Source organism: Rhinolophus sinicus, chromosome 18 (genome assembly GCF_057876585.1).
Source record: "Rhinolophus sinicus isolate RSI-liver-muscle chromosome 18, RSI-T2T, whole genome shotgun sequence".
Taxonomy (NCBI): domain Eukaryota; kingdom Metazoa; phylum Chordata; class Mammalia; order Chiroptera; family Rhinolophidae; genus Rhinolophus; species Rhinolophus sinicus.
Genome location: NC_142518.1, coordinates 43,077,491 through 43,104,670, shown reverse-complemented (window position 1 = coordinate 43,104,670; position 27,180 = coordinate 43,077,491). Strand labels below are relative to the sequence as shown.

The following is a 27,180-nucleotide window of genomic DNA, read 5'->3' as shown; positions in this document are numbered from 1 at the left end:
GTTAAATGGAAAACCAAGGCTAAGGGAGGGAACAGAGTTGGCAGATCTGGAACAAGGACCCAAAACTCCTGGCTCCCAGGATATGTTTTTTTCTCTTGAACCTGAATGTATAAGACTGTATGTAGCTTGGATAGATTATTCACTGGGATTTGAGTACTTCCCAGGATTCTACTTCTGCTATGTAGACCAAGGACTGGACTTGGGCACTGCAATTGTTGAAGGTGATCCCAAAAGTATACCCTGAAAGCATTGCAGCAGTTGCCTCTTTCATCTGCCACATCATTAGGATTCATGAAGTAGAGCACTGCATAAGGGGAATCCAGCATTTTCTTAGCTGTGAGTGGGGACTGCCCAAAGATTGCAAAAACAAAGTGCTAAGAAGCCATTTACTTTCTTCTCATAACTTTCATGTCCCTCATGAAGCCTGAAGGTCACAGTTAAGGGTCTGGCACCATTTTTTCCTTCTCAAGATCAACTGCTTTTCTCCCCCTCCCTGTAGTCAATGTGGGAGAGTAGAAAAAGCCTAACATGTGGAGCCAGAAAGACCTAAGTGCAGATATTCCCTTCTACATTATTTCCTAGGTTTTTTTTGTCCTTAGGCAAGGCCCTTTACTTCCATGTGCCTCAGTTTCCTCACGTATAAATAAGGATAATGAAAATACCATATCACAGGGTTGTTGATTATATGAGATAACAAATGTGAAGCACATACTAAGTTCTTTAATAAATGTGAATTTCCATCTTTTTTTCCTTTTGTAAGGCCCCTGGATGCCTGAATGTGACCTGTGGTCAGAGCTGTGCCAGCAGGGCCAGTTTCATAGACATGTGACCTGTAAAGTTTCATAGGGCCCCGTGCTTACAAAGATCCCACACTTGGCTTAATGTTCTGCTGTTGCCATCTTGAAATTCATATTTTTTTTTTACAAGGAGATCCTCATTTTCATTTTGGACTGGGCCTTGCAAATTATGTAGCTATGCCAGGGGAGGTAAAAAAGGATACTTCAGGACTAGGAGGCATTCTGACAGAGTGATAGGACATACAATTTGGAGTTGGGAGAAATGATTCAAATTCCAGCTATGCCACTAATTTGCTTTTTGCTCTCAGGCAATTTCTAACATCCTTCAGTGGGTCAGTTTCTCAATTTCGATAATGGGGATTTTCATTTGATAATGTCTCCGCTCTGACATTCCAGGAGTCCCTCATAGCTCAGGGGAAACCTCCCTGGCCCATACCCAGAGCCAGAGCACTCAGGGGCTTTTTGCTCTGACTCTGAATTTTGGGGAGCCAGTATCTGTTGGAGGTTGGCTGGGAGTGAGCGGGGGCATGGCAGCGGGAACTGTTGCTGCAGTAGCGGACCCTTTCACAACAGCACTGTTTTGTCATTTTGCACCCAGATTTCCGTTGGCTAACCTCAGCCTTATCTTCCTCATTTCTGTTTCCTCTTGAAGACACCAAGGGCCCTTCAAAACACACGACGTTCCTGCTCACAGCATAAAGCCCAGTTCCCTCTGGACTCTGAAGTTTAGCCCATCACCAGGGAACCTGTGCCTCCTCTGCGACCAAGGCATCACTTCAGTAATAGGTATAGTATCCATTTGCCCTCTCTGCTTGGATTCCCAACATGGGGCCGGTCCGTCTCATTTTCCTTTAACCTTCCTCAGGGATCCTGGGTCAAGGTGGGGGAAAAGAAGGTTCCCAATTGTCTTCTATCCTGGAACTTCTAATAGTGAGAAAGGACGATGATATTTTCTCCCCAAATATGCTTTTTAGGAAATATACACATGGAAGTGGAACATTCTCTGGAACCAGGAGTCAGAAAATTTGAGTAGCAGTGCTGGTTTTGCCATTTACCTACTGTGTTTCTTTGAGGAAGTCTTTTCTCCATTCTATGACTTACTTTTTTGGTCTCTGCTGTGAAGAAGAGGAGGGGAAGGACTAGATGGATAGTGTCTGGAGACTCTTAGTTTTTATATCCCTTTTTGATGGTTGTCAGCCCTCTGTTGAGAAAGGGTGTGAAAGTGATGCTGAGTAAATATCTCTGGATGGGGCTGAAAAGGAGGCTGAACAATGCCTGATAAAACATCGAGACCGCCCCTAGTATGAGAAGGTCCAACTGACAAGTTGCAGGACAAGTCCAGGGTGAAGCAGAGGGCAAATGATGATATTTTATATAGTATGACAGACCAAGAGAAGACCTTTCAGAGTCTCTCACTATCACTTCATGTAGATATTCACTTCTTCTTCCTATGAATATGGCCAGCCTTTCTCAACCAAACTTGATTTTCTTATATACACTCTGTTGGAGAGGTATAAACTAGAATATCAAGAGTGGAAATGAAACAGTTTTAGCTCTGCCACTGACTCCTTCCATTAATACTGGGCTGGTATGGTTTATAAGGCTCCTCAACTTCTAGTGTACTAAGAAGGAATCTTTAGTCCCCTAAAAATATCTCTTCCTTTTTAATTAAGTCAGAAAGGGTGTTCAGGAGGCTGTGGACACCTCCAGTTTACCCAGGTCTTCTCACTAGGTCTGGTAGCCAATGAAGGTGATGATAGTAAAAAGGCACCAGTCCAGTTCTCTCTCCCCTGCCACCCTGAACTCAAAGTCTATTAATCAACTTCCTTTGCTGGCTTTCACTTACAGCTCCAGGGACTAAGCCAAGGTGCCTGTGGGCTCCTATATGGGAGGCTCTGGAAAGCTCATTGAACACTTTCCTAACAACTCTGCCAGGTAAGTCTTCTTATTCCTGTTTCCAGAGAAGAAAACCGAGGCCCAAAGAAAAATTTTCCCAATGCCATGGTTGGTTAGTTGGTGCCCAAAGCAGCATTAGAATGCAAGATTGTATGATTCATTCCACTCATCCATATCTGTTGACAATGATCAAAGAGCCGCACTTCTGGGCTGCTGGAGATGGATTGTGTAGGTAGAGGGGAAAATGAAAGAATGGGAAAGACATTTTAGAGCCTTAGGTTTGAAGTCACTCCCAGATCTCAAATTAGAGGGGCATATCACCCCCCTACCAACATACACTCAATTAAGAGTTAAGATAATCAGATAAAATCAGATAAAAACACTGATTTTTTTTCTTTTTCTGGAAAGAGAAGTCCTATGACTTGTTTTAGCTGGGACAGGGCCTTATGGTCTCATGGGGTAGTTTTCTATTCCTGGTAACCCTGGAATGTTTGCTGCTTTTCATGCCAGTATTTAATATAGGTCAGCTACTTTCTCACAGATCAACTGCCACAACTGGGAAGGAGGTAAATTTGGCAAAGACAACCTGGAATTTTTAACAACCTGGGTGTTGCCAAGGGAGTTCTCTCAGAAGTTCTAGGACTGACCATGCTCATGGCAGCTTCCTTATTTCCCTGATGGCTGTGGGTTGAAGGATCCCAATGCCTCACTATCAAGTCCACTGCTTATCTTTTGCCTTCCTTGTTTGCTGTGTCTCCCTTTCCCCAGAGAACAAGGAGGTAAAAGGACTGATGAGGAAAGCTGGATGGCACAATATGTTGATATAGGGCAGAACCCTGAACTGTGAACAGCTTGTAATACCTTTAGCAATTCTCTTCCCCAATGTGAACCTTTATTTCCTCATTTATAACATGAGTGGGTGAGACTAGATGCTAGTCCTTTTATAGCTGCCATTCTTGAATCCTAATGGTACAAAGGGACAATGTTAGGTAAGGCTGATGCTATCAGAAATTTCTGTTTTATCTGTCCTGACCTTGTTAAATCAACTGTCACTGGCCCTTGCCTTCCTTCTGGCAGAACAACCACCATTTTTGAGCATTTGTTATGTACTTAATGCTGAACTAAGGATTTCACATACATTATCTCATGCCATTTCACTATAACTTATTAGGCAGGTAGTATATTTATACCCATTTTGTGAATGTGGAAAACTGGAGCTCAGAGAGATGAAGTGATTTATCCAAAGTTTCTCAGTTAAATAATGGCAGACCTAGGATCCGAGCCCATGTTTAACCTCAAAGCTTAAGTTCATATCCACAACTCTGTAAGAACATTGTTTTAGAGGGTTGGGAAGTGGGGCCATGGACATTGACTCTGGGACCTGGTCCTTTCCTGAGGTCAGGGAGGCAGGATGATAACCAAATTACTCTCTCTATGCTACATAGAGGATCCCACTGAAGCTTGGGACCCTGAAAAATGTCATAACTATAAGACTCAGGCCTGAGGAACCCCCAGCTGAGTACTGGGGCCTCATCTACAGTCTCAACTGGGTGTTCCCTCCCTATCTTCAGGATCCCTTTTTTGGTTAGGAACCTTATGCCAATTTTGCTCACTTCCCTATTCCTGTGCTTTGGCTAGTTCTTATAGCCTGTGCAGTTTCCTTGGGATTCAGGGTATGATTTCTTTCTCTCTCTTTTCTTCCAGGGCCACATCTCCTAGGAAGATCTCTCCTCCCCACCGAAGCCCCTGGCCCGGCCTCCTGCAGTGCCACGCTCCGTGTATTTGACAAGCTGAGTTGGACACTCCATGTGGTAGAGTGTCAGTTTGTCAAATACCCCAAGTGCGGCACATGCCTAGCAGCTTCAGGCCAGGGCAATTGGGATACGACAAAAAGACTACCAACTGGATAAAAGAACACATGCCAAACATCAACTAAGCTCTCACAAGTTATTTTCGGTGACTTCGAGGGAATGGAAGCATTGTATCTGAGGGTACCAGTGGAAAAGTGAGACAGCACTGGGAGCCACAGCCCTGGGCAATGTCTATATATACTGGGAGCCTGAGAGGGGTACAATAGTCTTGAAAAGGTATTCAGTGCCCAGGGATTAAAGTGCTACTTGATTAATTATTTTCTTCCTTCATGTTCCCTTCCAGAGTCTCCCAGGAAGGACACTAGAATTCTTACACAAGCATCATGGCAGGGTTTAGAAACCCACTTTCCAGACAGTCAGCCTTGGCTCCTAAATACGCTTTGACCTTAGCCTATCTCTTTTTTTCCCTCATGCCTTTTCTCCTTCTGGGAATACTGTCTCAATTTTTTTTCTGCCTATCCAATTGTTTCCCACATGTCCTGGCCCAGCCAAAGTCCAGTCTTTCCAGGGACTTTTCAAAGTCAACCTACACTGTTTTCTTCTTTATTCTCAAAGCACATCTTGCCTGGGTCCTTGTATGTACCCTTTATCTCCTACTGCTTAATGACAGCCCTTCAATTGTTAGTGAACTTTTCCAGAGGATGTTTTTTAATTGCCCACTAGATTGTGTGCTTCTAGAGGACAAGATTGTGTTTCCTTGATTGTTACCTCTCCATTCCATCCCTACCCCAGATCCCAGCATAATACTCTGGTTACAGAAAAAAAATTAATAAATGTTTACTGATTGATTGACTCTCCACTAGTCCATTTGCTTTGGGTCTTTGGGCCAAATGCCATCCAGGAATTTTGTGAGAAAAAAAAATTAAAGTGTAGTTGCTACAATGCTATAGGGTGTGCAAGGAAATAGCCAACAAGAAGGGTTTTTCTTCCCCAGAAATAGGGTCAACAGCTGGAGGAGGAGGGCAAAAAAGTGGCCAAATACATTTTGGAATTACTTGTTAACACAAAGTTATATAGGTGTTTTATCGCAGGGGTGTTCAGAGCCTTTAATATTCTAATGTTGCTTTGGAAATCTCTAAAAGGGAGCTACAGAATGAAGCATTTCCATGACTATGTGACTGTGATTTTTTTTTCCTCTGTAGGCCATCTCCTGGGTCTACTGTTCCATGGAACACACTTTGGAAAACTGCTCTAGAGGAATTTCATTCTTTCTTTCTTCTGGAGATCTCCTCTTTTTACTCCTCTACTTTCCCCTGACCAGTCACTTGCCTAAGTCAGGTCCTATGTTATCATCCCATTTTTGTTTAGCTTATCCTGAAGTTTTGCAGGTAGCCCAATACCTAGGACTATTTACTGGCTTGTCTTAGACGGAAAAACAATCAGTTTTGAGGCACAGATGATCTCCAGAAGTTTCCTTTTGCAATGAATATATTCTCCTAGGAGTTCACAGACCTGACATCTGGTCTCTGTTCTACAACTGACTTCATATGTTTGACTTTAGGCAAGTCACTGTTTATATCTGGGCTTCATTTCCTTATCTGTAATATGTGAGAGTTAAAATCAGCAATCTCTAAACTCTCTAAGACAAGAAACTCTGAGATATCCCTGGGAACCCATAGCTTCTATGATGGAGGTTGTCCCTAGATTTGGGAGCTCCTTTTACCAATGGACATACAACTAGGATTCTTTTCTCAACCTCAGTAATTCCTTTCTCTAAGGGTAGTAGGAATAAATAATGACTTTTTTCAAAGACTGTAGGGTCTGGACACAGAGCTGTTTCATGAAGGAAGCTGAGGTTTCCACTGGGTGGGGGCCCTATTTCAGAGGATTGTAAGCATGATGGGGAAGAAGGAATTGTTTTTTTCATGAGCTATGTGAAGCTGGCATCTGGGTATAAGGGAAACGCTGAGGTTTTGACCATGGACTTGGCAGGTTGGTGGTGGTAAAGTGGAGGACTTCTTCTCATTCACTTTTGTGTACTATTTTGACTTCCATAATCATTTCAAAGGGGAGCAGCTCCTGGTGAAAGCTTAGCTGGCCTTGGGGCTGTATTGGAAACAAATGTGGCAACATGTTAGCTTCTATGAAGAATGAAGAAGTTGATTTAACATGAACTACCGGTACATGAAGGAGAAGAGCAGTGTTGGTTTGACCCAGGACAGGCCCTCACAGAAGAGACCAATTTAAAGGTGTATGCATGCACGCACACACACACACACACACACACACACACACACACACTTCTATTCCCCATTCCTGCTTGAGGAGAAAGAATTCCTTGCTCTTAACTCCATCCTGTGTTTAAGAAGGGACAAGGAGATAGGGATGACCTATGGAGAATACAACTATTCCAAAGATTTTTGGATTCCAGGAGGTAAAAATCCTTGAGGGTGATGCACCCATACTTTGGAAAGAAGGGGATGGGACCTCTTTATCTCTGCATCTATCATCTTCTGAGATAGAAGAAGGGCTCCATTTCTTCGGTTTCCAATTGACCTGGGAAGCATCATCCAGGTGGAACTGGCAGGATGATTGGGAAGGGAATAAGGGAAGGCAGTTGAGGACTCTTTTACCAAAGATTTATTGTGTTCCAGCTGGGTCCACCTCCGAAGTAATGTAAAGGTGGTATGTGTGGGAAGGAGAAAGACCAAAAAAAGCAAAGGTGCTATCCATACTCCCAGGGCCCCAATCATCGCAACTAGTCTCACTTTAATCACTCCTGGTATGTCCTTGAGAGAAGACCAATACAAACAAGGTTGCTATTATGATTAGATATTTATTGAGCACTAAAAGAATATCAGAGCACTAGACTCACAGTATAGAAGCACAACTGAACCCGGGCCTGTTACATAATAATCTCAATTAAAAGCTATCTGACCCTGTAGAAAGGAAAATGATTCTGGATACAACTGATCCCCTGAGCTGGCAGAGTTGAGCCTTCCTCTGGTCTTCTGGTGACAAGAGACCAAAGTTAAGTGGTGTGTGGAGACATGATGACCAAGTCCTAGTGCTACGGGCACTTCCCTCTGGTGTTTGGAGAGAAGCAGCAGAAACCCCAGGCAGGGATAATAGAAAGTCTCAGGGCCTAACCTATAAGTAGGCTTGCTCAAGTGCATATGGCAACTTCTTAAGCAAAGCCAGTCACTCATAGGGATCCCACTACAGGCAGGGAAGACACGTTGGGCTATTCAGAAAGAGAGGTAATGGGGAAGAGGGCTATGTAGAAGGCAGGGACTAAAAAAGCAATTATGTCAGTAGACCCTGACTTAGTAGGGCAGTTTTAGCACACATTCTTGTCCTTGGTAGCCAGAAGCTCATAATCCACGGGCACTGTGTGCAGCAGGCGAGTGTAGTCACTGTTTATCTGGGCGATGATCTAGTATTCCTGGCCCAGGCAGGGTTCATTAGATTAGTCGTTGCTCAGAGTCCAGGAAGCTGGCTCTTCACTGGAGCAGCCACTTGCGAAGATGTCCACCCTCATGGTTTCACCAGAGTCATTGGTCTCCCTGGCATGCACACTGTGGCCCAAGAACACACCACCCATAGGAGGGACTTGAAGCTGGGACCCTGGTTTCCCACCCTTCTGCCCCAATCCTTGTTAACTGACCCTCAGGTTCTTGTCACTCAGAGATTCTGGGGAACAGAGGGCTGGTGGATCTGAACTACCCTATGTACCCTGTGTATTTGATGGGCTAGGACAGAACCTCAGGAGGTACTTAAGAGAGGGAAGAAAGCTGTACCCTGACCCTGAAAGCCTTTGGGCTTATGATTGTGCCTGTGCCAACCCCCCTTTCTTCCATGCCAGTGATCTACAGAATTGAGGGCAGGGAAACGGTCAGAAAATGGATGAGGAGAGGCTCTCTTACCTGGCCACTTCATAGACATTCTCTAGAAAAGAAGGAGAAATCAGGTCAGAAGTCTCCATGGGGAGTGGACAAGGGCCAAGTGTGGATCCTAAGTACCAGTCAAAAGGTGAGGGAAGGGCAAACATAAAAGGGGATCTCAATATATTCAAGTTTCCAACAACTGGGAAGTATTGGGAAGGTGAGTTGAAACACAAGGATGTAGAATTCTCAGGGAAAGGAAGAGGAAGCACACTTGGTAATTGTCCTCCTTAGCATATTCTGACTCCGGACACTGGGCTGGAGCAGTTGCTTAATGTGGTGAAGGGAGGAACACTGAAAGTGGATCCACGCCCAATTCAGGAATCTTGCCAAAGATCCCCAGGAAGTCCTTGTGGGAAACTTGGCAGCCAGGCCAGAGCCTAGGCAGAAGAGGCTGAATTTGTCTGATGTCAGGGACCATGGCCTAAGCCGTTCCCAAATGCACTCATCCCCACCCTGCACCCAGGAAAGGTCCTGGAATAAGTCACCATTGCCCCCTTGTGGAGCAGTATCTACATTCCATGCAGGCTTAAAGGCTTTATAGCCTGGTACAAAGATGAATGTCTCTTGGTACTGTCCTATAGGGGCTTATAATCTTTCAGGGATGCAACTGGGAATGCATATATTACACTACAAAAAAGCAAAAATTGCATGCTGCAGCAGGCCTTCTGCCTTGTTACAGAGTCTTGTATTTCCACATCTTATCTCTTCTATTGGCCTGGTAGCTTCCATACTTCAGGGATTGTGTCTTTTTCATTTTTATATGCCTAGCACCTGGCATGTAGTAGGCACCCAGTAACTACATGTTGAACTAAATTGATGCCCCAAGACTGCCTCCCTTATAGAGAGGTAGAAAACAGGAATTCTGGGAAGGGAATGCAGGAAGGGAAAAAGCATAAAGGTGTGAGGTATACAGCCTATTTGCCTGTGTGATTTCGGTGACTAGAAATTAAACTAGATATGAGGGAGTGGTGGAGTAGAGAAGATAAGTTAAAGCCAAGTCATAGAGGGCCTTTAATGGAATGCTACATTATGACCCCTATTCCCTGGGCCACGGGGAGACCTGGGAGGTTTTTGAGAGGGAAACAATCTAATATGGTTACAGTTTATACCCAGTTCCATTGAGACTATGATAAATGTTTTATTTTTAGTAGTCCTGGGATTTGTGGGTACTTGAGATATCTCCACTTGCAAGTTTAGCCTCATGGTTCATAGCCATGCTAACTGGTCAAGACCAGAGCTGATACTTGAGACCCAGAAAAAGGAGATATTCAAGACTTCCTTCTTTTCTTTGCTTGGAGAGACACATGTGGAAATCAGGCTATTTGGGAGTAAGAGCAGCTGCAAACGGCTAGTAAAACGGCTAGTAACAGACTTTGAAGTGTACTAGATTTTACTTAGAAATCAACACGTAATTTTTTTTTTCTCTGTTGGCTCACAGTTGTTAAATGGCCCTGACAGCTGCCCTTTCATCATGTCAATCCACTGCTTTAAAAAATTTGGTGTTTTTTAATGTCTTTGCAAGGCATAGAGAAGAAAAATCCAAATTCCTTAGCCTTTCATTCAAGACCTTCTATATCAGGAATTAACTTTCCTTTTCCCCTGTATTTCCTCATTGCTCTGTTACATGAATTTTCTTCATTGATGATCCCACTAACAGTCATCTTTTAAGTATTTACACCTTTACTCATACAGTTCCTCCTTTATGGAATACTACCTCTTTCCAAATTGTTTTCATCCTCCAAGTACCGGTCATAGTCCTACCTTCTTCTGAAAGCCCTTGCTAATTACTAACTTACTCCCCTTCCCTCTGGATCCTTTTAGCATTGATTGTTTCCTCCAGACTCTGAGTCCATAGCCTTTATTCCTATGTATCATTATTGATAAACTCCATGCATCTACATTGAATCCCCTGAATAAATTGTAAGCAGCTTGAGGCCAAGGACTGTGACTTCTCCTTCTCTTGCATCCTCATTAGACAACCCATTACAGAGATGGCTGTACTGGGTAGGGTATCAGAGATCTGTAAATTAAGTTTCATAAGTTGTATTATCATTGTTGGCTTGCATGTCTGTCATCATGCACCCCTACCTTCACTCCCAAACTAGGCTGGGAGCTCTTTGAGGTGCTTAACACAGTTTCTGATACAGAGTTTATGCTCAACTATACTGCCAAAATGAATGAAAGAGCAAGAGTCACCCTGTCATACTCATCACTCACCCTGCTGTGATGTTTTCCGGCACAGCATGATATAAGCTATGGTGAAGACCACCATACAGCACAAGGAGATGATGAGAACGATGGCAAAGATAGGCAGGCCCTTTCCTAGAAGGCAAAACAAGGTCAAGTGGTATCTTGTTGAAAATTAGTCCAGCAACATAGACCCAAATGATCAGCCCAGACCAGCCCACAGCTCTTTCTTTTCCATTTTCTACCTTCTCCTAAATTTCTTAGCTATCCAGAGAGGCAAACAAAACCCCAGGCCCATGACAAAGACTCGAGAGAAGCTAGAGACTCCATGTATAAACAAGTTCTTCCGAGCACACTGGTTGATGGCTGATTGGCCTGGGCATTTGAACTAGTCCTCCGTGCTTTTCATGGGACCAAGACAAGAGATCTTTACCTCTTAGAAGAAAGTAGTACCCTGATTTCCCAGCTTCACAAAAATGTTACCTTGTTCAGATTCTGGTCAATTACTTCTAACCACAGGGTTCTTTTCTTCACATTCTATGTCCAAGTACCCAGGTTTCTTTTTTGTCAAAACATATTTCCTCTAAGTCTCCTGCATTATCTATTCCAATCATGTCTACAAGATGAAGGAAAGCACTAGACTCGGCCTCCAGTCCTGGATATGTTATTTACTTTTTGTATTGCTGTGGTAGGCAGAATAATGATCCTCCAAAGATGCTCATATCTAAGTTCCCAGAACCTGTATATTAGTTTACATTGTAAGGAGGAATTAAGGTTGCTGACAGATTTAAGGTTGCTAATTAGCTGACATTGAGATAGGGAGATTATATTGAATTATCTGAGGGGACTCAATGTAATCACAACGGTCCTTTGAAAGTGGAAGAGGGAAACAGAAGAGGAGGTAAGAGTCAGAGAAAGATTTAGGGATGCAGCATTGCTGGTATTTAAAATGGTGGGAGGGAGGGGGCCAAGAACCAAGGAATGTGGGTAGTCTTTAGAAGCTAGGGAGGGCAAAGAAACTGATTCTCCCCCAAAGTCTCCAGAAAGAATACAGCCCTGCTAACACTTGATTTTAAGCCAGTGTGTTAGACTTCTGATCTCCATAATTGTAGGATAATACATTTGTGTTATTTTAAGGCATTAAGGTTGGGGTAATTTTTATAGCACTCATAGAAAAATAAATACAGTGACCTTAGTCAAATTCTTGACTGGGCCTTAATTTCCCCATAATATCAATGAAAAGATTGGATGATGTTTAATGTTCTGTAAGTACAATATTCTAAATCCAGGAGGCAAAATCAGGAAATAAAGAGGGAAAGGAATTCCAGTGTCCTTAAGATTTGCTGCTGCAACTGGCTTTGTTTTCACAAGACCCCAAAATATTCTGTCTTAGAAATCTGGTATTTGTGGTCTTCAGAGCTCAGATTGGAGCTGAGATAACCCAAGCTATAAACTGATGCAGATCAAGAAAAGCTTCCCCCGTGAAGGAAGTCAAGTAGTGAAAAACTTGATAGAGGATGTAGGGCACAGACCCAACATCTGAGAATTTCCATTCCTCCCAGGGTGATCTTCTCATTTTCCCAAGCCAATTCTTCAAGATTTATCTTCTAATCTCAATTCTCCTATCAGATGTTGCTCTGGGAGAGGCACAGAGTTATAGAAACCTTTAAGCCAAAGGTGGCAAAGCAAAGGTGGCCCACAAAACAAATTTGGGGTATGTACAGAGACATCCATGAAGCAACCAGGAGGGGGAGAAGTACAACAGTATTAATAAGTCCACCATCAATGATATATAGTACAGCCAGAGGAGGAGATAAGGAGTGATAATCATCAAACTATTTAGCACCAACAAATCAAAACAGATACCTACTACAGATCTGGAATTTTAGAGGTCTCCTGCAATACTAGGCATTAACATGTTTTGCTGAAGGACCACGGGGTGATTTGGAGAGTTCTGAAGGATAAACCAGGGCAGTCCAGGTGATAATGGGGACTTGGTGGATAAGGGAAGCATCTAATTATCAACTAATATAAGAGTATTTTATTTTAACAATCAATGAAGTCATACTAGTGCATACCAGCTGACTATCAGTTCCAGGTGAAACATAAAAGAGCTTCCCTTTGGGGTTTGGATCTCTGAGACCGTGACTTAGGAATCCTTGAAACTTTGGAGGAATCAGAAGTCAGTTGCAAGCTTGTTGGTGAGCCTTGGTAAAGAGCTCGAGTAATGAGGCCCTGCCATTACTCTTACCTAGCCAAATGCCCATCTTCTTTGGAGAGCTGGCTGAAGTCATGGTCCCATTCCTATTTTTGCTTAGAATGTTTGTGAAGTATATTACTATGGCAATAGAGAACCAGCTAAGAGCAGATCTGTAACTTCCCTTAACTTCACTCTGACTTTGCTCATCCCTGGATCTGTGTCTCTCTCTGTCTCCATTCCACCCACCCCACTCATCTCCAGTGCCTTTGTACATAGCAGTTAGTAGTTGCAGAGTTGAATGCTAGAAAAGTAGATATAGTGAGAAGTTTCAGTAGCAAAGTTTAGAGCCAAAAAGGAAGTTGTGACATTACTCTTACCTGGCCCAGCACTTGTCTCCCCAAGGTAGTCATCCACTTCAGCGGTCCAGCCCCAGGATGAATTCACTGTGGATGTTATGACAGCAGGGTATGAGGATTAGAGGCCCCTCTTCCAGCAAGGAGCTCTGATGTGGAGAGCGACTACAAAGTTTGGGATCATTCTCTGGGCATCTGTGCTGAGCTTTCCAGAATTCCTGGCCATGTCATTGACAACTAGTACTATGATGTGAACTATCTTAGTTTGTTACAGTTAGGTGTTGGAAGAAGGCCCACAAAGGGAGGCAACACACCCAAAGACCCACAGCAAGTCAGATTAGGAAGAATAGATGCCACAGTTCTCTTCTCCCATGGGAGTATTCTAACTCTCACCATCTTTTGCCTCAGAAACTTTTGTGAAGGAGGAAACACAAAACCCCCCCAAACTATATATATATATATATATATATATATATATATATATATATATATATAATTTAAACATCCACTGCATTGTTTGATCACACCATGTACATATATATGTATATATACATACATATATATGCAGATATATATGTACATACATATGTACATATATATAAAGAATATGCAATGTGTGCTCAAAAATATGGTGAAAATCTAGATTTAAAACATTTATTACAGTAAAAGACACATTACCATTAATCTCCCTCAAAATACTCCCCCTCATTTCAAACACACTTATCCCATCATTCTTGCCACTTTCTGAAACAGTTCTGGAAGTCCTCATTCGTGAGTGTCTTTAGTTGCACTGTCGCAGCTGCCTCAATATACTGAATCTATTCGAAACATTTATCTTTCATTGTTATTTTGACTTTTGGAAAGAACCAGAAGTCGCACGATGCCAGATCTGGTGAATAAGGTGGATGAGGACACACCATAATGTTTTTATTAGACAGAAATTTCCGTACCATAAGTGATGTGTGACATGGAGCATTGTCATGATGGAGATTGAAACCATTTGCCCATTTCATATTAATGTGTTGTTCGTGATCCATGATTTACAGTAAACTTTAAAACACACCTTCTCTTAACCATAGCTCACACCCGACTGACTGTACCAAACAAGTTGAAACTTGTCACACAGTTACTAAGGTGTGACATGCTACTTCCCATGTTGAAGATCCTTGCCTTTCCATTGGGTGGCACTCGGCAGCAGCATTCACCTTATTATTATTTTTTTAATCACAATGGAAAGGCTCTGTGTCACACATCGCTTCTGGTATGGCAATCTTTGTCAAATAAAAACATCACAGTGTGTCTGCATCCACCTTATTCACCAGATTTGGCACCATGTGACTTCTGGTTCTTTCCCAAAGTCAAAATGACCATGAAAGGCAAACATTTTGAATTGATTCAGGACGTCAAGGGAGCCATGAGAGCACAAGTGAAGACACTCATGAAAGAGGACTTCCAGAACTGCTTCAGAAAATGGCAAGAATGATGGGATAAATGTGGTTGAAGCAAGGGGGAGTATTTTGAGGGGAATTAATGGCAATGTGTCTTATTGTAATAATTTTTTTTATTTAAACATTCACTGCATTGTTTGATAACACCATATATATGCATGGTTCCACTTATTCATAACCCTTAAATATTTGCTATTTTTCTTTTATTTCCATCACTTTATTGCCATGTTTTCCCTGGGGAGCCCAGTGACCTCTTATTACTCATCAAATGACATTAGGTCTTCTCCCTTGGCTTCCATGACACCCTTTTAGACCTCTCCTACTCCAATATAACCCTAGTGAAACTTACCTTCCATGGGGGACTGCATGGTTGTAGGTGCCTCAGTCTTGTTTTCAAGTAATTTTGAGGAGTCTGTAAGGAAAAAAAGATCACTCAAGATTTTTGGCATCTTTGAGGGAAGAGTTGAATGCTCTAGGAAAACTGGGAAGTAAGTAAAGACCAGTAAGGTCCATACTTGGATCTGTCAACATTTCTTTCATGATTGTGGAAAGTTATGTGTTACCTGTTCATCCTTCAAATCATTCTAAGGCAGGATTATTAACCCAGGGTTCATAGACACCCCCCCCCCCCAAGGAATGTGTAGCTAGAATACAGAGGGTCTTTCAACTTGGATGGGAAAAAAACATATTTTGTTTCTACTAACTTCTAACTAATTTTTAGTTTTTCATTCTCTTCAGAGATACTTAGGAAGTATTACAAAGAAGGTGGCTGTGGGTGATATCAGTTGAAATGGTAGAATAATGACCTCTGAATATTCACCTCTTCACAAAAGCAATAAAATAACTAGCAACATTTTTCATAATAAACTTTTTTTTTTCTCAGAATTTGGGAAATTAGCCAAAAGTTTACATAAATCCAGGGAGCATTTATGGAAGAAAATCACCCCAGTCTTATTAAGAACTGCAAATTTTGTGGCATTTTAACTTACCCTAGCCTCATCACCTCTCCAAAGGCCAGTAGTAGCCTTGAGAATAAACACAATTCCAGGTGCTGGAGTAAGGAGAACAGATTTAATTTCCAAACAATTGTCATTATGGCTTGTGTTGTGGTTCCCTGAAAGACCTGACTCAAAAGTCTTATCTTTATTGGTCTCCCAGTGCTAAAACTCTCCCTCAGGAGGGGAAAGAATTTGTCACACAGCTACTTAAGGCAATGAATAACAGTTTACATAAACAAGAGACTTACCAAAGAAAGGTTAAAAGAAAAATTTGAGGAATGAGATGTCCATAGGGACTTTGAAAAGCTCTGACACATTCCTACACATCTAGAAGGCATCAGACATATGTAGGCCTGTGTGTATACTCAAGAAATACATGAGAAGACCATAAGTTCTTACCTCTTGCTAGCCTTGAGGGTACAAACAACTCAATTAAAAAATGGGCAGAGGACATGAAGAGATATTTTCTGAAGAGGACGTACAGATGGCAAACAGACATATGAAAAAATGCTCAACATCACTAATCATTAGAGAAATGCAAATAAAACCCACAATGAGATACGACCTCACCCCAGTCAAAATGGCTATCATCAATAAATCAACAAACAACAAGCACTGGCACGGATGTGGAGAAAAGGGGACGCTTGTTTACTGTTGGTGGGATTGCAGATTGGTGCATCCACTATTGAAAACAGTATGGAGGTATCTCAAAATTCTGAAAATGGAACTACCTTAAGACCCAGCAATTCCACTCCTAGGTATCTATCCGGAGAAATCCAAAACTCTAATTCCAAATTTATGCATCCCTATGTTTATTGCAGCACTATACACAATAGCCAAGACATGGAAACAATAGAAATGCCCATCAGTAGACCACTGGATTAAGAAACTGTGGTACAATGAAGTATTACACAGCCATAAAGAAGAATGAAATCTTACCATTTGCAACAATAAGGATGAAACTGGAGAACATTATGCTAAGCGAAATAAGTCAGACAGAGAAAGACAAATACCATATGAACTCACTTATATGTGGAATCTAAAGAAAAGAAATAAATGAGCTAATCAGAAACAGTCTCAGAGATATCGAGGAAAAACTGAGGGTTGCTAGATGGGAGGGAGGGTGGGGATAAGGTGGAAGGTGAGGGGATTAGAAACCACAGTCAGTAACCACAAGATTGCCACAAGGATACAAAAGTCAATTTGGGGAATGCAATCAGTAAGGTTGTAAAGATTTTATAGGGTATCCGATGGACACTTGCCTCATGAGGGAGACCACCTCAGGGATGATGTAGATGCCTGATCACTGCACTGTACACCTGAAGCTAAAGCTGAACAATAATGAATGTAAACTACAATTATATACATATACATACATATATGTATATATGTATGTATATGTATATGTATATGAAGCACAATACAACATTAGGAATAAAGACAGTGGAAATGTAACGGTTGTGTATGATGTCAGAGGGGTAGTGGATGGGGGTATGGGGGTTGTCACTGTGTGAGGGATATAAATGATAAATGTCTAAATATTACATTGTTTCTTGCACCTTAAACTAATAAAAAAAAGTTAAGAAAAGAAAAAAGCAGAGGTTGGCAGAATAAATAAGAAAACATAATCCAACTACATTCCATGTATATTTAGGATTTAAAAACACAAATGGTTTGCAAATAAAAGGATGACTCTGGGTGGTGAACACACAATGGGATTTATAGATGATGTAATACAGAATTGTACACCTGAAATCTATGTAATTTTACTAACAATTGTCACCTCAATAAATTTAATAAAAAAAATATATCATAAAGGATGAAGGAGGTAAAAACATTTTAAAAAATAAGACAATAGCTACTGCAATTTAGAAATGAATGCACAGCATAGAAAGGGACAACTGTGACAACAAAAAGATAGCAGGGAAGGAGAAAAGAACTGACATTGCACAGGTGAATAGAGATCAAATGCAATCAGAAGAAAAAGGACTACTGTATATACAAAACATTCTTTTGCATAAAACTAATGGTAACTGCAAAAAAAAAAATCTAGAACTTAGATACATAACATAACAAAAGAGGAAAAGGAGGGGAAATCATAGAATACCACCAAACTAAAATAACAGAAGACAAAGAGGGAAAGAAACAATGGAGACACAGAGCTACCAGAAAGCAAAAAATAAAATGGCTGTAAGAAATCCTCATACATCAATTTACCCCATAAATGTAAATAGACCAACTCAACAATTAAAAGGCATAGAGTAGTGGGATAGATCAAAAAACAAAACCCAACTATATTCTGCCTTCAGGAGACACATCTCAGCTACTATGACAAACATAGATTTAAAGTGAAGGGGTGGAAAATGATACTTCAAGCAAATGGCACCCAGAGAAAGTGGGTGTAGCTGTATTTATATCAAACAAAATAGATTACAAGATAAGAAGGTAACAAGAGACAAAGATGGATATTTTACAATGATAAAGGGGACAATACATCAAGATTACATAACACATTAATATATTTGTACTCAACGTGGTAGCACAAAAATATATAAAGAAATGTTAACAGAACTGAAGGGAGAAAATGACAAAAACACAATTATAGTAGGGGACTTAAAATACACCATTGACACAAATGGATGAATCATCCAAATAAAGTCAATAAGGAAATATTAACTTTAAGTTACACATTAGACCAAATGAACATAATGAATATTTATAGAGCTTACCATCCCAGAACACTAGAATATACATTCTTCTCTAATGTACATGGAACATTCTCAAGGATAGACCATATGTTGAGGCACAAAACTAGCCTCAACAAATTTAAGAAGACTGAAATCATATCAAGTATATTCTCCAACCACAATGCTTTGAAACTGAAAATCAACAGCAAAAAAGAAAGCAGGAAAAACCACAAATATGTGGAGATTAGACAACATGCCAGTAAACAATGAGTGGGTCAAAGAAGACAAAAGAAGAAATCAAAAGATACATAGAGAAAAATGGGAATGACAACATGACATAACATTTTTTGTATATAGCAAAAGTAGTAATAAGAGGGAAGTTCATAGCATTAGAGTCTTACCTCAAAAAACAAGAAAGATCTGAAATAAACACTCAATATTTCACCTTAAATAACTACAAAAAGAACAAAGCAAAAAGTAGAAGAAAATAGTAATAATTAGAGCAGAATTAAATAAAACAAAACACAATAGAAAAAATCAATGCAAGAAAGAGATGGTTTTGAAGAGACTAATAAAATCAACAAACTTTTGGCTAGTCTCACTAAGGAAATAAACAAAATCAGAAATGAAAGAGAAATTACAAGTGACGCCATCAAAATGGCGGCATGAGGTGAGCCTCTGGACATCTCCCCTAGAATTTACAACAAATTAAATGACTATAATTCCACAAAGGACTCCCTGCACAGCAGACAGGAAAGACAAAGAGGCTCACTACTGAATTCACCTAAACGTGGGCAAATTGCGCGAGCAGGGGAGGTAGGAAGGGAGAAGTGGGGAGAAGGGGCTGCACACGCGGGCGCAGGACACAGTCCTAGCTCAGTGCTCTGAGCTCGCTGCATCCTGGAACTACCCCATCTGTGGGAGAAGGAAGAACTCGGACTGCTAGGGCTCTGTTTATGGCCCACAGGGCTGAGGGGACAGCATATAACACGGCTGAACCCAATGCTCATGGCAGAGACCTCTAAGCAAAGACTGAGGGAAGAAGGCTGAAAATGGTGGTTTAAGCCCTCACTGCCAAGCAGAGAATAGAAACCTTAGGCACTGAGACTAGCCGTCCCCTACCTATCCTCCCAGAGCTCGCCCTGCCCCTACCTACCCAGTGCTAGAAGCAGAACAGCAGCAGTGTCAGATCAAAAGAACAGAATATTTGCTGTTCTGAGAACTGTGGCCTACAGACACAGATTCGCAGCCCAACTAGTTCCATCAAAGGGGAGAGAGCTGGCTGTAGTGGTGGACAGCGCCATTGCTCTGGGCCACCTCTCACAACTCACCCTGCCACTGGCCCCACCTATCTGGGCAGATCCCTGCAGGAGTAAAAAGAACTGCTGAAACACACGGGCTATGAATCTGGTGCAGGAAGAGCTTTGGAACTTCAAAAGCTCTCCGCATCCCCACAGGGACACGGCACCCTATGACCCAGACGAACTGTTAACAGAGGAGAAGCCCGCCTTCCAGGGAATCCCCCCATCGTGTAAAAAGCTGGAATACTATGGAGAAAACATAACACTACAGTGTGAGAGAAATAAAAAGGCTGCAGTCGGAGAGAAAATAAAACATTCTACCGACACGTACTGGAAAACAAAAGAAAGACCTCTTCCTATCAACCTGTTGCAGAACCCACTCCTGTAAATGTCTAGGAATAGAAATAATAAATCATTAATTGCTATGAATAACCAAGGCAACAACACAGCTCAGAAAGAAAGTGAAACGTCTCCAGAAAATGAAGTTATAGATATGGAAATATATGACTTAAATGACAGAGAATTCAAGATTGCAATTCTGAAAAAACTCAAGAGATGCAAGAAAACACAGACAGGCCGTTTCATGAACTCAGAAACACAATCAAAGAAAAACATGAACATTTTACCAAAGAAATTGAAATTTTGAAAAAGAAGCTAATGGAATTTCTGGAGATTAAGAACTCACTAGAAGAAATGAAGAATGAAATAACCAGCTTAGGAAGTAGAGTTGACGAGATGGAGGAAAGAATCAGTGACATCGAGGATAGAAATCCGGAAATGACACAGATGGAAGAAGATAGAGACTTGAGACTTAAAAGAAATGAAAGAAGTCTACAAGAACTTTCTGACTCCATCAGAAAGAGCAATATAAGATTAATGGGCATACCAGAAGGAGAAGACAGAGAGAAGGGAACAGATAATATACTCAAACAAATAGTCTATGAGAACTTCTCAAACTTGTGGAAAGAACTGGATCCTCGAATCCAAAAAACAAATAGAACACCTAATTACCTCAACCACAACAGGCCTTCTCCAAGGCACATTGTATTGAAGCTGTCTAAAATCAATGACAAAGAAAGAATCCTCAAGGCAGCCAGGAAAAAGAAGACAGTAACCTACAAAGGAAAGCCCATTAGATTATCATCAGATTTTTCAACAGAAACTCTACAAGCCAGGAAGGAGTGGAACCAAATATTCAAACTATTGGAAGAGAGAAATTATGGGCCAAGAATAATATGCCCAGCAAAGATATCCTTTAGATATGAAGGAGGAATAAAGACCTTTCCAGACATACAGAAGCTGAGGGCAGTTTTCAATACACGACCTGCACTACAAGAAATACTAAAGGAGGCTATTCGACCACCAAGAACAAGGAATATTGTGGCAACTGAAACATAAAAAGGGGGAGAGTAAAGGCCTGAACCGGAATATGGGAATGGAGAAAGTAAGCATGCTGAATAAAATGGAATACTCTAAATATCAAACTTTCTTTTACATAAACTTAATGGTAATTGCTCAAAAAAATCCAGAACTGAAATATGTACTGTAATAAAAAAAGAAAGAGCGAAATTGCATAGAATACCACCATACAGAAATGATGGACAACATCAGAAAGGCAAAGAAACAATGGAGACACAGTCTTAACCAGAAAACTGAAGATTGAATGATAGTAAATCCTCACATATCAATAATCACCCTAAATGTAAATGGACTGAACTCACCAATAAAAAGGCACAGAGTAGCAGATTGGATCGAAAAACTAAACCCAACCATACGTGGTCTCCAAGAGACACATCTCAGCTACAAGGACAAGCACAGACTCAATGTGAAAGGGTGGAAATTGATACTCCAAGCAAATGGTATCCAGAGAAAATAAGGGGTAGACATACTGATATCACATGAAACAGACTTCAGGGTGAAAAAGCTAACAAGAGACAAAATGGACATTTCATAATAGTAAGGGGACTACACAACAAGAAGACATAACAATCATCAATATTTATGTCCCCAATCAGGGAGCACTGAAATATATCAAGGAACTACTAACAGAACTAAAGGGAGAAATTGACCAAAACACAGTTATACTAGGGAACCTCAATACATCATTGACAGCTATGGATAGATCATCCAAACAAAATAAATACCGAAATAACAACCCTAAATGACACATTAGACGAAATGGACATAATTGACATATATAGAGCACTTCATTCTAAAACATCAGACTATACATTCTTTTCTAGTGTACATGGAACATTCTCAAGGATAGACCATATATTGGGACATAAATCCAGCCTCAACAAATTTAAGAAGATTGAAATCATACCAAGCATATTCTCTGATCACAAGGCTTTGAAATTGGATATCAGCTGCAAACAGAAAGCAGGAAAAAACACAAATACATGGAGATTAAACAAGATAATTTTAAAGAAGGACTGGGTCAAAGAAGAAATTAGAGGAGAGATCAAAAGATACATAGAAACAAATGACAATGAAAATACATCCTACCAAAATTTTTGGGATGCAGCGAAAGCAGTTTTAAGAGGGAAATTTATCTCATTACACGCCTATCTCAAGAAACAAGAAAACTCCCAAATAAATAACCTCATGTTACACCTTAAAGAACTAGAAAAAGAAGAACAAGTAAAACCCAAGGTCAGCAGAAGAAAGGAAATAATAAAAATTAGAGCAGAACTAAATGAAATAGAGAACAAAAAGACGATAGAAAAAAATTAATGTGACAAAGAGCTGGTTCTTTGAAAAGATTAACAAAATTGACAAACCCTTGGCTAGACTTACTAAGATAAAAAGAGAGAAGACACTGATTAGCAAAATCAGAAATGTAAAAGGGGAAGTTATCACGGACTCCACAGAAATACAAAGGATTATCCAAGAATACTATGAAGGACTATACGCCACCAAATTCAACAACCTAGAAGAAATGGACAAGTTCTTAGAAACATATAGCCTTCCAAGGCTGAACCATGAAGAACTGGGAAATCTAAACAGACCGATCACCAGTAACGAAATTGAATCAGTCATCCAAAACCTTCCCAAAAGCAAAAGTCCGGGACCAGATGGCTTCACTAGTGAATTCTACCAAACCTTCAAAGAGGATCTAATACCAATTCTGCACAAACTCTTCCAAAAAATTGAAGAAGAGACAGTACTCCCTAATTCATTTTATGAGGCCAACATTACCCTGATACCAAAACCTGGTAAGGACAGCACAAAAAAAAGAAAACTACAGACCAATATGTCTGATGAATACCGATGCAAAAATCCTAAATAAAATTCTAGCAAATCGAATACAACAATGCATTAAAAAGATTATTCATCACGACCAAGTGGGGTTCATCCCCAGGGCACAAGGATGGTTCAACATCCGCAAATCCATCAATGTGATACATCACATAAATAAAATAAAGGACAAAAATCATATGATTATATCAATTGATGCAGAAAAAGCATTTGACAAGACACAACATCCATTTATGATTAAAACACTTAATAAAATGGGTATAGAAGGAAAATACCTTAACATAATATAGGCCATATATGACAAGCCCTCTGCTAATCTCATAATTAATGGAGAAAAACTGAAGCCCTTTGCTCTACGTTCAGGAACACGACAGGGCTGTCCCCTATCACCTCTGCTTTTCAACATAGTGTTGGAAGTCCTTGCCAGAGCATCAGGCAAGAGAAAGAAATAAAAGGCATCCAAATTGGGAATGAAGAAGTTAAATTATCACTCTTTGCAGATGATATGATGCTATATATAGAAAACCCTAAAGACTCCACAAAAAGCTATTAGAAAAAATCAACGAATACAGTAAAGTTGCTGGCTACAAAATCAATGCACAAAAGTCCATTGGCTTCCTATATACTAACAATGAAATCTCAGAAAAAGAAATACAAAAAACAATTCCTTTTGCAATTGCAGCAAAAAGAATAAAATACATAGGAATAAACTTAACCAAGGACGTGAAATACCTATATGCTGAAAACTATAAGACATTTTTGAAAGAAATTGAAGAAGACGCAAAGAAATGGAAAGACATTCCGTGTCCTCATGGATTGGAAGAATCAACATAGTTAAAATGGCCATATTACCCAAAGCAATATACAGATTCAATGCAATCCCCATCAAAATCCCAATGGCATATTTTAAAGAAATAGAACAAAAAATCATCAGATTTGTTTGGAACCACAAAAGACCCCGAATAGCCAAAGCAATCTTACGAAAAAAGAACAATAATGGAGGTATCACACTTCCTGACTTTGGCTTGTACTACAGGGCCACAATAATCAAAACAGCATGGTATTGGCAGAAAAACAGACACATAGACCAATGGAATAGAATTGAGAACCCAGAAATAAAACCACATAAATTTGGACAGAGAATTTTTGACAAAGAAGCTAAAAACATACAATGGAGCAAAGACAGCCTCTTCAATAAATGGTGCTGGGAGAATTGGATAGCCACGTGCAAAAGAATGAAACTGGACTGCTATTTGTCACCATGTACCAAAGTTAATTCAAAATGGATCAAAGACTTAAGCATAAGACCTCACACAATAAACTGCATAGAAGAAAACATAGGTACTAAACTTATGGACCTTGGGTTCAAAGAGCATTTTATGAACTTGACTCCAAAGGCAATGGAAGTAAAAGCTAAAATAAACTAATGGGAATATATGAAACTTAAAAGCTTCTGCACAGCAAAAGAAACCATTGACAAAATAAAGAGGCCACCAACTGAATGGGAGAAGATTTTTGCAAACAGTGCCTCCGATAAGGGGCTAGTATCCAGAATATACAAGGAACTCATGCAACTCAACAACAAAAAAACAAACAACCCAATTGAAAAATGGGCAGAGGACTTGAAGAGACATTTCTCCAAAGAGGACATACAAATGGCAAATAGACATATGAAAAAATGCTCAACATCACTAATCATCAGAGAAATGCAAATCAAAACCACAATGAGATATCACCTCACCCCAGTCAGAATGTCTATCATCAATAAGACAAATAGTAACAAATGTTGGAGAGGCTTTGGAGAAAAAGGAACCCTCATACACTGTTGGTGGGAATGCAGACTGGTTATGGAAGGCAGTGTGGAGGTTCCTCAAAAAATTACGAATAGAATTGCCATATGACCCAGCAATCCCTCTCCTGGGTATCTACCCAAAAAATCTGAAAACATTTAGAGATAAAGACACGTGTGCTCCAATGTTCATTGCAGCTTTGTTTACGGTGGCCAAGACATGGAAACAACCAAAATGTCCTTCGATAGATGAATGGATAAAGAAGTTGTGGTATATATACATAATGGAATACTATTCGGCGGTAAGAAAAGATGATATAGGAACATTTGTGACAACATGGATGGATCTTGAGAGAGTAATGCTGAGCGAAATAAGTCAGACAGAAAAAGCAGAGAACCATGTGATTTCACTGATATGTGGTATATAAACCAAAGACAAGAAAAGAACAAGACAAACAAATGAGAAACAGAAACTTATAGACACAGATAATAGTTTAGTGGTTGCCAGAGGGTAAGGGGGGTGGGGGGTGGGGGGTGGGAAATGAGTGTAAGGGAGATCGACTATATGGTGATGGAAGGAGAACTGACTCTGGGTGATGAACACACAATGGGATTTATAGATGATGTAATACAGAATTGTACACCTGAAATCTATGTAATTTTACTAACAATTGTCACCCCAATAAATTTAATAAAATAAAAAAAAAAGAAAAGAAAAAAAAATTACGAATAGAATTACCATATGACCCAGCAATCCCTCTCCTGGGGATCTACTCAAAAAATCTGAAAACATTTATCCATAAAGCCAAGTGTGCACCAATGTTCATTGCAGCTTTATTTACAGTGGCTAAGACTTGGAAACAACCAAAATGTCCTTCGATAGATGAATGGATAAAGAAGTTGTGATATATATACACAATGGAATACTATTCGGCGGTAAGAAAAGATGATATAGGAACATTTGTGACAACATGGATGGATCTTGAGAGAGTAATGCTGAGCGAAATAAGTCAGACAGAAAAAGCAGAGAACCACGTGATTTCACTGATATGTGGTATATAAACCAAAAACAACAAAAGAACAAGACAAACAAATGAGAAACAGATACTCATAGACACAGACAATAGTTTAGTGGTTGCCAGAATGTAAGGGGTAGTGGGGGGTGGGGGGTGGGAGATGAGGGTAAGGGGGATCAAATATATGGTGATGGAAGGAGAACTGACTCTGGGTGGTGAACACACAATGGGATTTATAGATGATGTAATACAGAAATGTACACCTGAAATCTATGTAATTTTACTAACAATTGTCACCCCAATAAATTTAATTAAAAAAAAAAAAAGAGATGCAGTAAACACAAAATGTATGAAGCTGCTGCCAGCATAACACAGCATCTATTTTACAGCAAGCTTTTTTATATAAGTAGAGAGTACACTCTAAAATAATGATAAAAAGTATAGTACACTATATACGTAGACCAGTAACATAGTCATTCATTATCATTATAAAGTATAACATGTTGTACATAATTGTGTGTGTTATACTTTTATACAACTGGCAGTGCAGTAGGTTGTTTGCAGCAGCATCACCAGAAATGTAAATAATGTGCTCTGCTATGACATCACTAGGCTATAGATATTTTTCAGTTCCATTATAATCTTATAGGCCCACCATCATATAAGCATTCAAATTATTATTGACCAAAATGTCATTATGCAGTATGTGACTGTATCTTTGGTCATTAATATCTGACAAGACTACCAAGATCATTCAGTGGGATAGCACAGTTTCTTTAACTAATGATGCTGAGACAAAAGAATGAAACTGGGTACCTACTTCCTTCCATATACAAAATTTAACTCAAAATGGATTAAAGATCTAAACATAAGAGCTAAAACTATAAAACTCTTAAAATAAAACATAGTAGTAAATCTTCATTACCTTGAGTTTGGTAATATAGTCTTACATATGACACCAAAAGCACAAACATCAAAAGAAAATTGATAAGTTGGACTTCACCAAAATTAAAAACGTTTTTGCATCAAAGGACACTATGAAGAAAGTGAAAGGAAACCTGTAGAATTGGATAAAATATTTGTGAATAATATATCTGAAAAGAACCTAGTATTCAGAATACATAAAGAACTCTAACAACTCAACAATAAAATAGCAAGTAACAAAATTTACAAATAGGTCAAGTATTTGAATGAGCAGTTCTCCAAAGAAGGTATACATACGGCCAATAAGCACATGAAAAGATACTGAACATTGTTAGTCATTAGGGACATGTAAATCATTGCCACAATAAGATACCACTTCACACCCACTAAGTGTGCTATAATTTAGAAAATAACAAGTTGGTGAGAATGTAAAGAAATTGCAACACACATACATTGCTGGTGGGAATGTAAAATAGTGCAGCCACTTTGGAAAAGAGTTTGGCTGCTACTCAAAAAGTTAAACATAAGGTGACTATATGACCCAGCCATTGCACTCTTAGTCATA

General features: G+C 39.9%; 1 protein-coding gene and 1 long non-coding RNA gene across 4 annotated transcripts in view; one reads left to right on the top strand and one right to left on the bottom strand.

Annotated features, from left to right (window-relative positions):
• Nucleotides 1-1,445: 1,445 nt before the first annotated feature.
• LOC109437967 (uncharacterized) lies at nt 1,446-5,352 on the top strand. Its single transcript, XR_002136320.3, has 3 exons — nt 1,446-1,583; nt 2,646-2,732; nt 4,398-5,352. It is a non-coding gene; the product is annotated as an uncharacterized LOC109437967 (long non-coding RNA).
• A 1,968-nt stretch (nt 5,353-7,320) lies between these two features.
• The window catches only part of VSIG4 (V-set and immunoglobulin domain containing 4), a 31,654-nt gene continuing 11,794 nt past the window's right edge, over nt 7,321-27,180 (bottom strand). For 2 of the 3 annotated variants that reach the window (XM_088794856.1, XM_074323743.1), the window contains 4 exons: nt 14,989-15,051; nt 13,216-13,281; nt 10,669-10,773; nt 8,427-8,452 (listed from right to left, as the gene is read on the bottom strand). In XM_088794856.1, coding sequence (XP_088650982.1) covers nt 8,427-8,452; nt 10,669-10,773; nt 13,216-13,281; nt 14,989-15,051 — 260 coding nt within the window. Of the gene's footprint in view, nt 8,083-8,426; nt 8,453-10,668; nt 10,774-13,215; nt 13,282-14,988; nt 15,052-27,180 lie in introns of those variants that run through there. The other variant, XM_019717507.3, reaches the window with a different exon arrangement.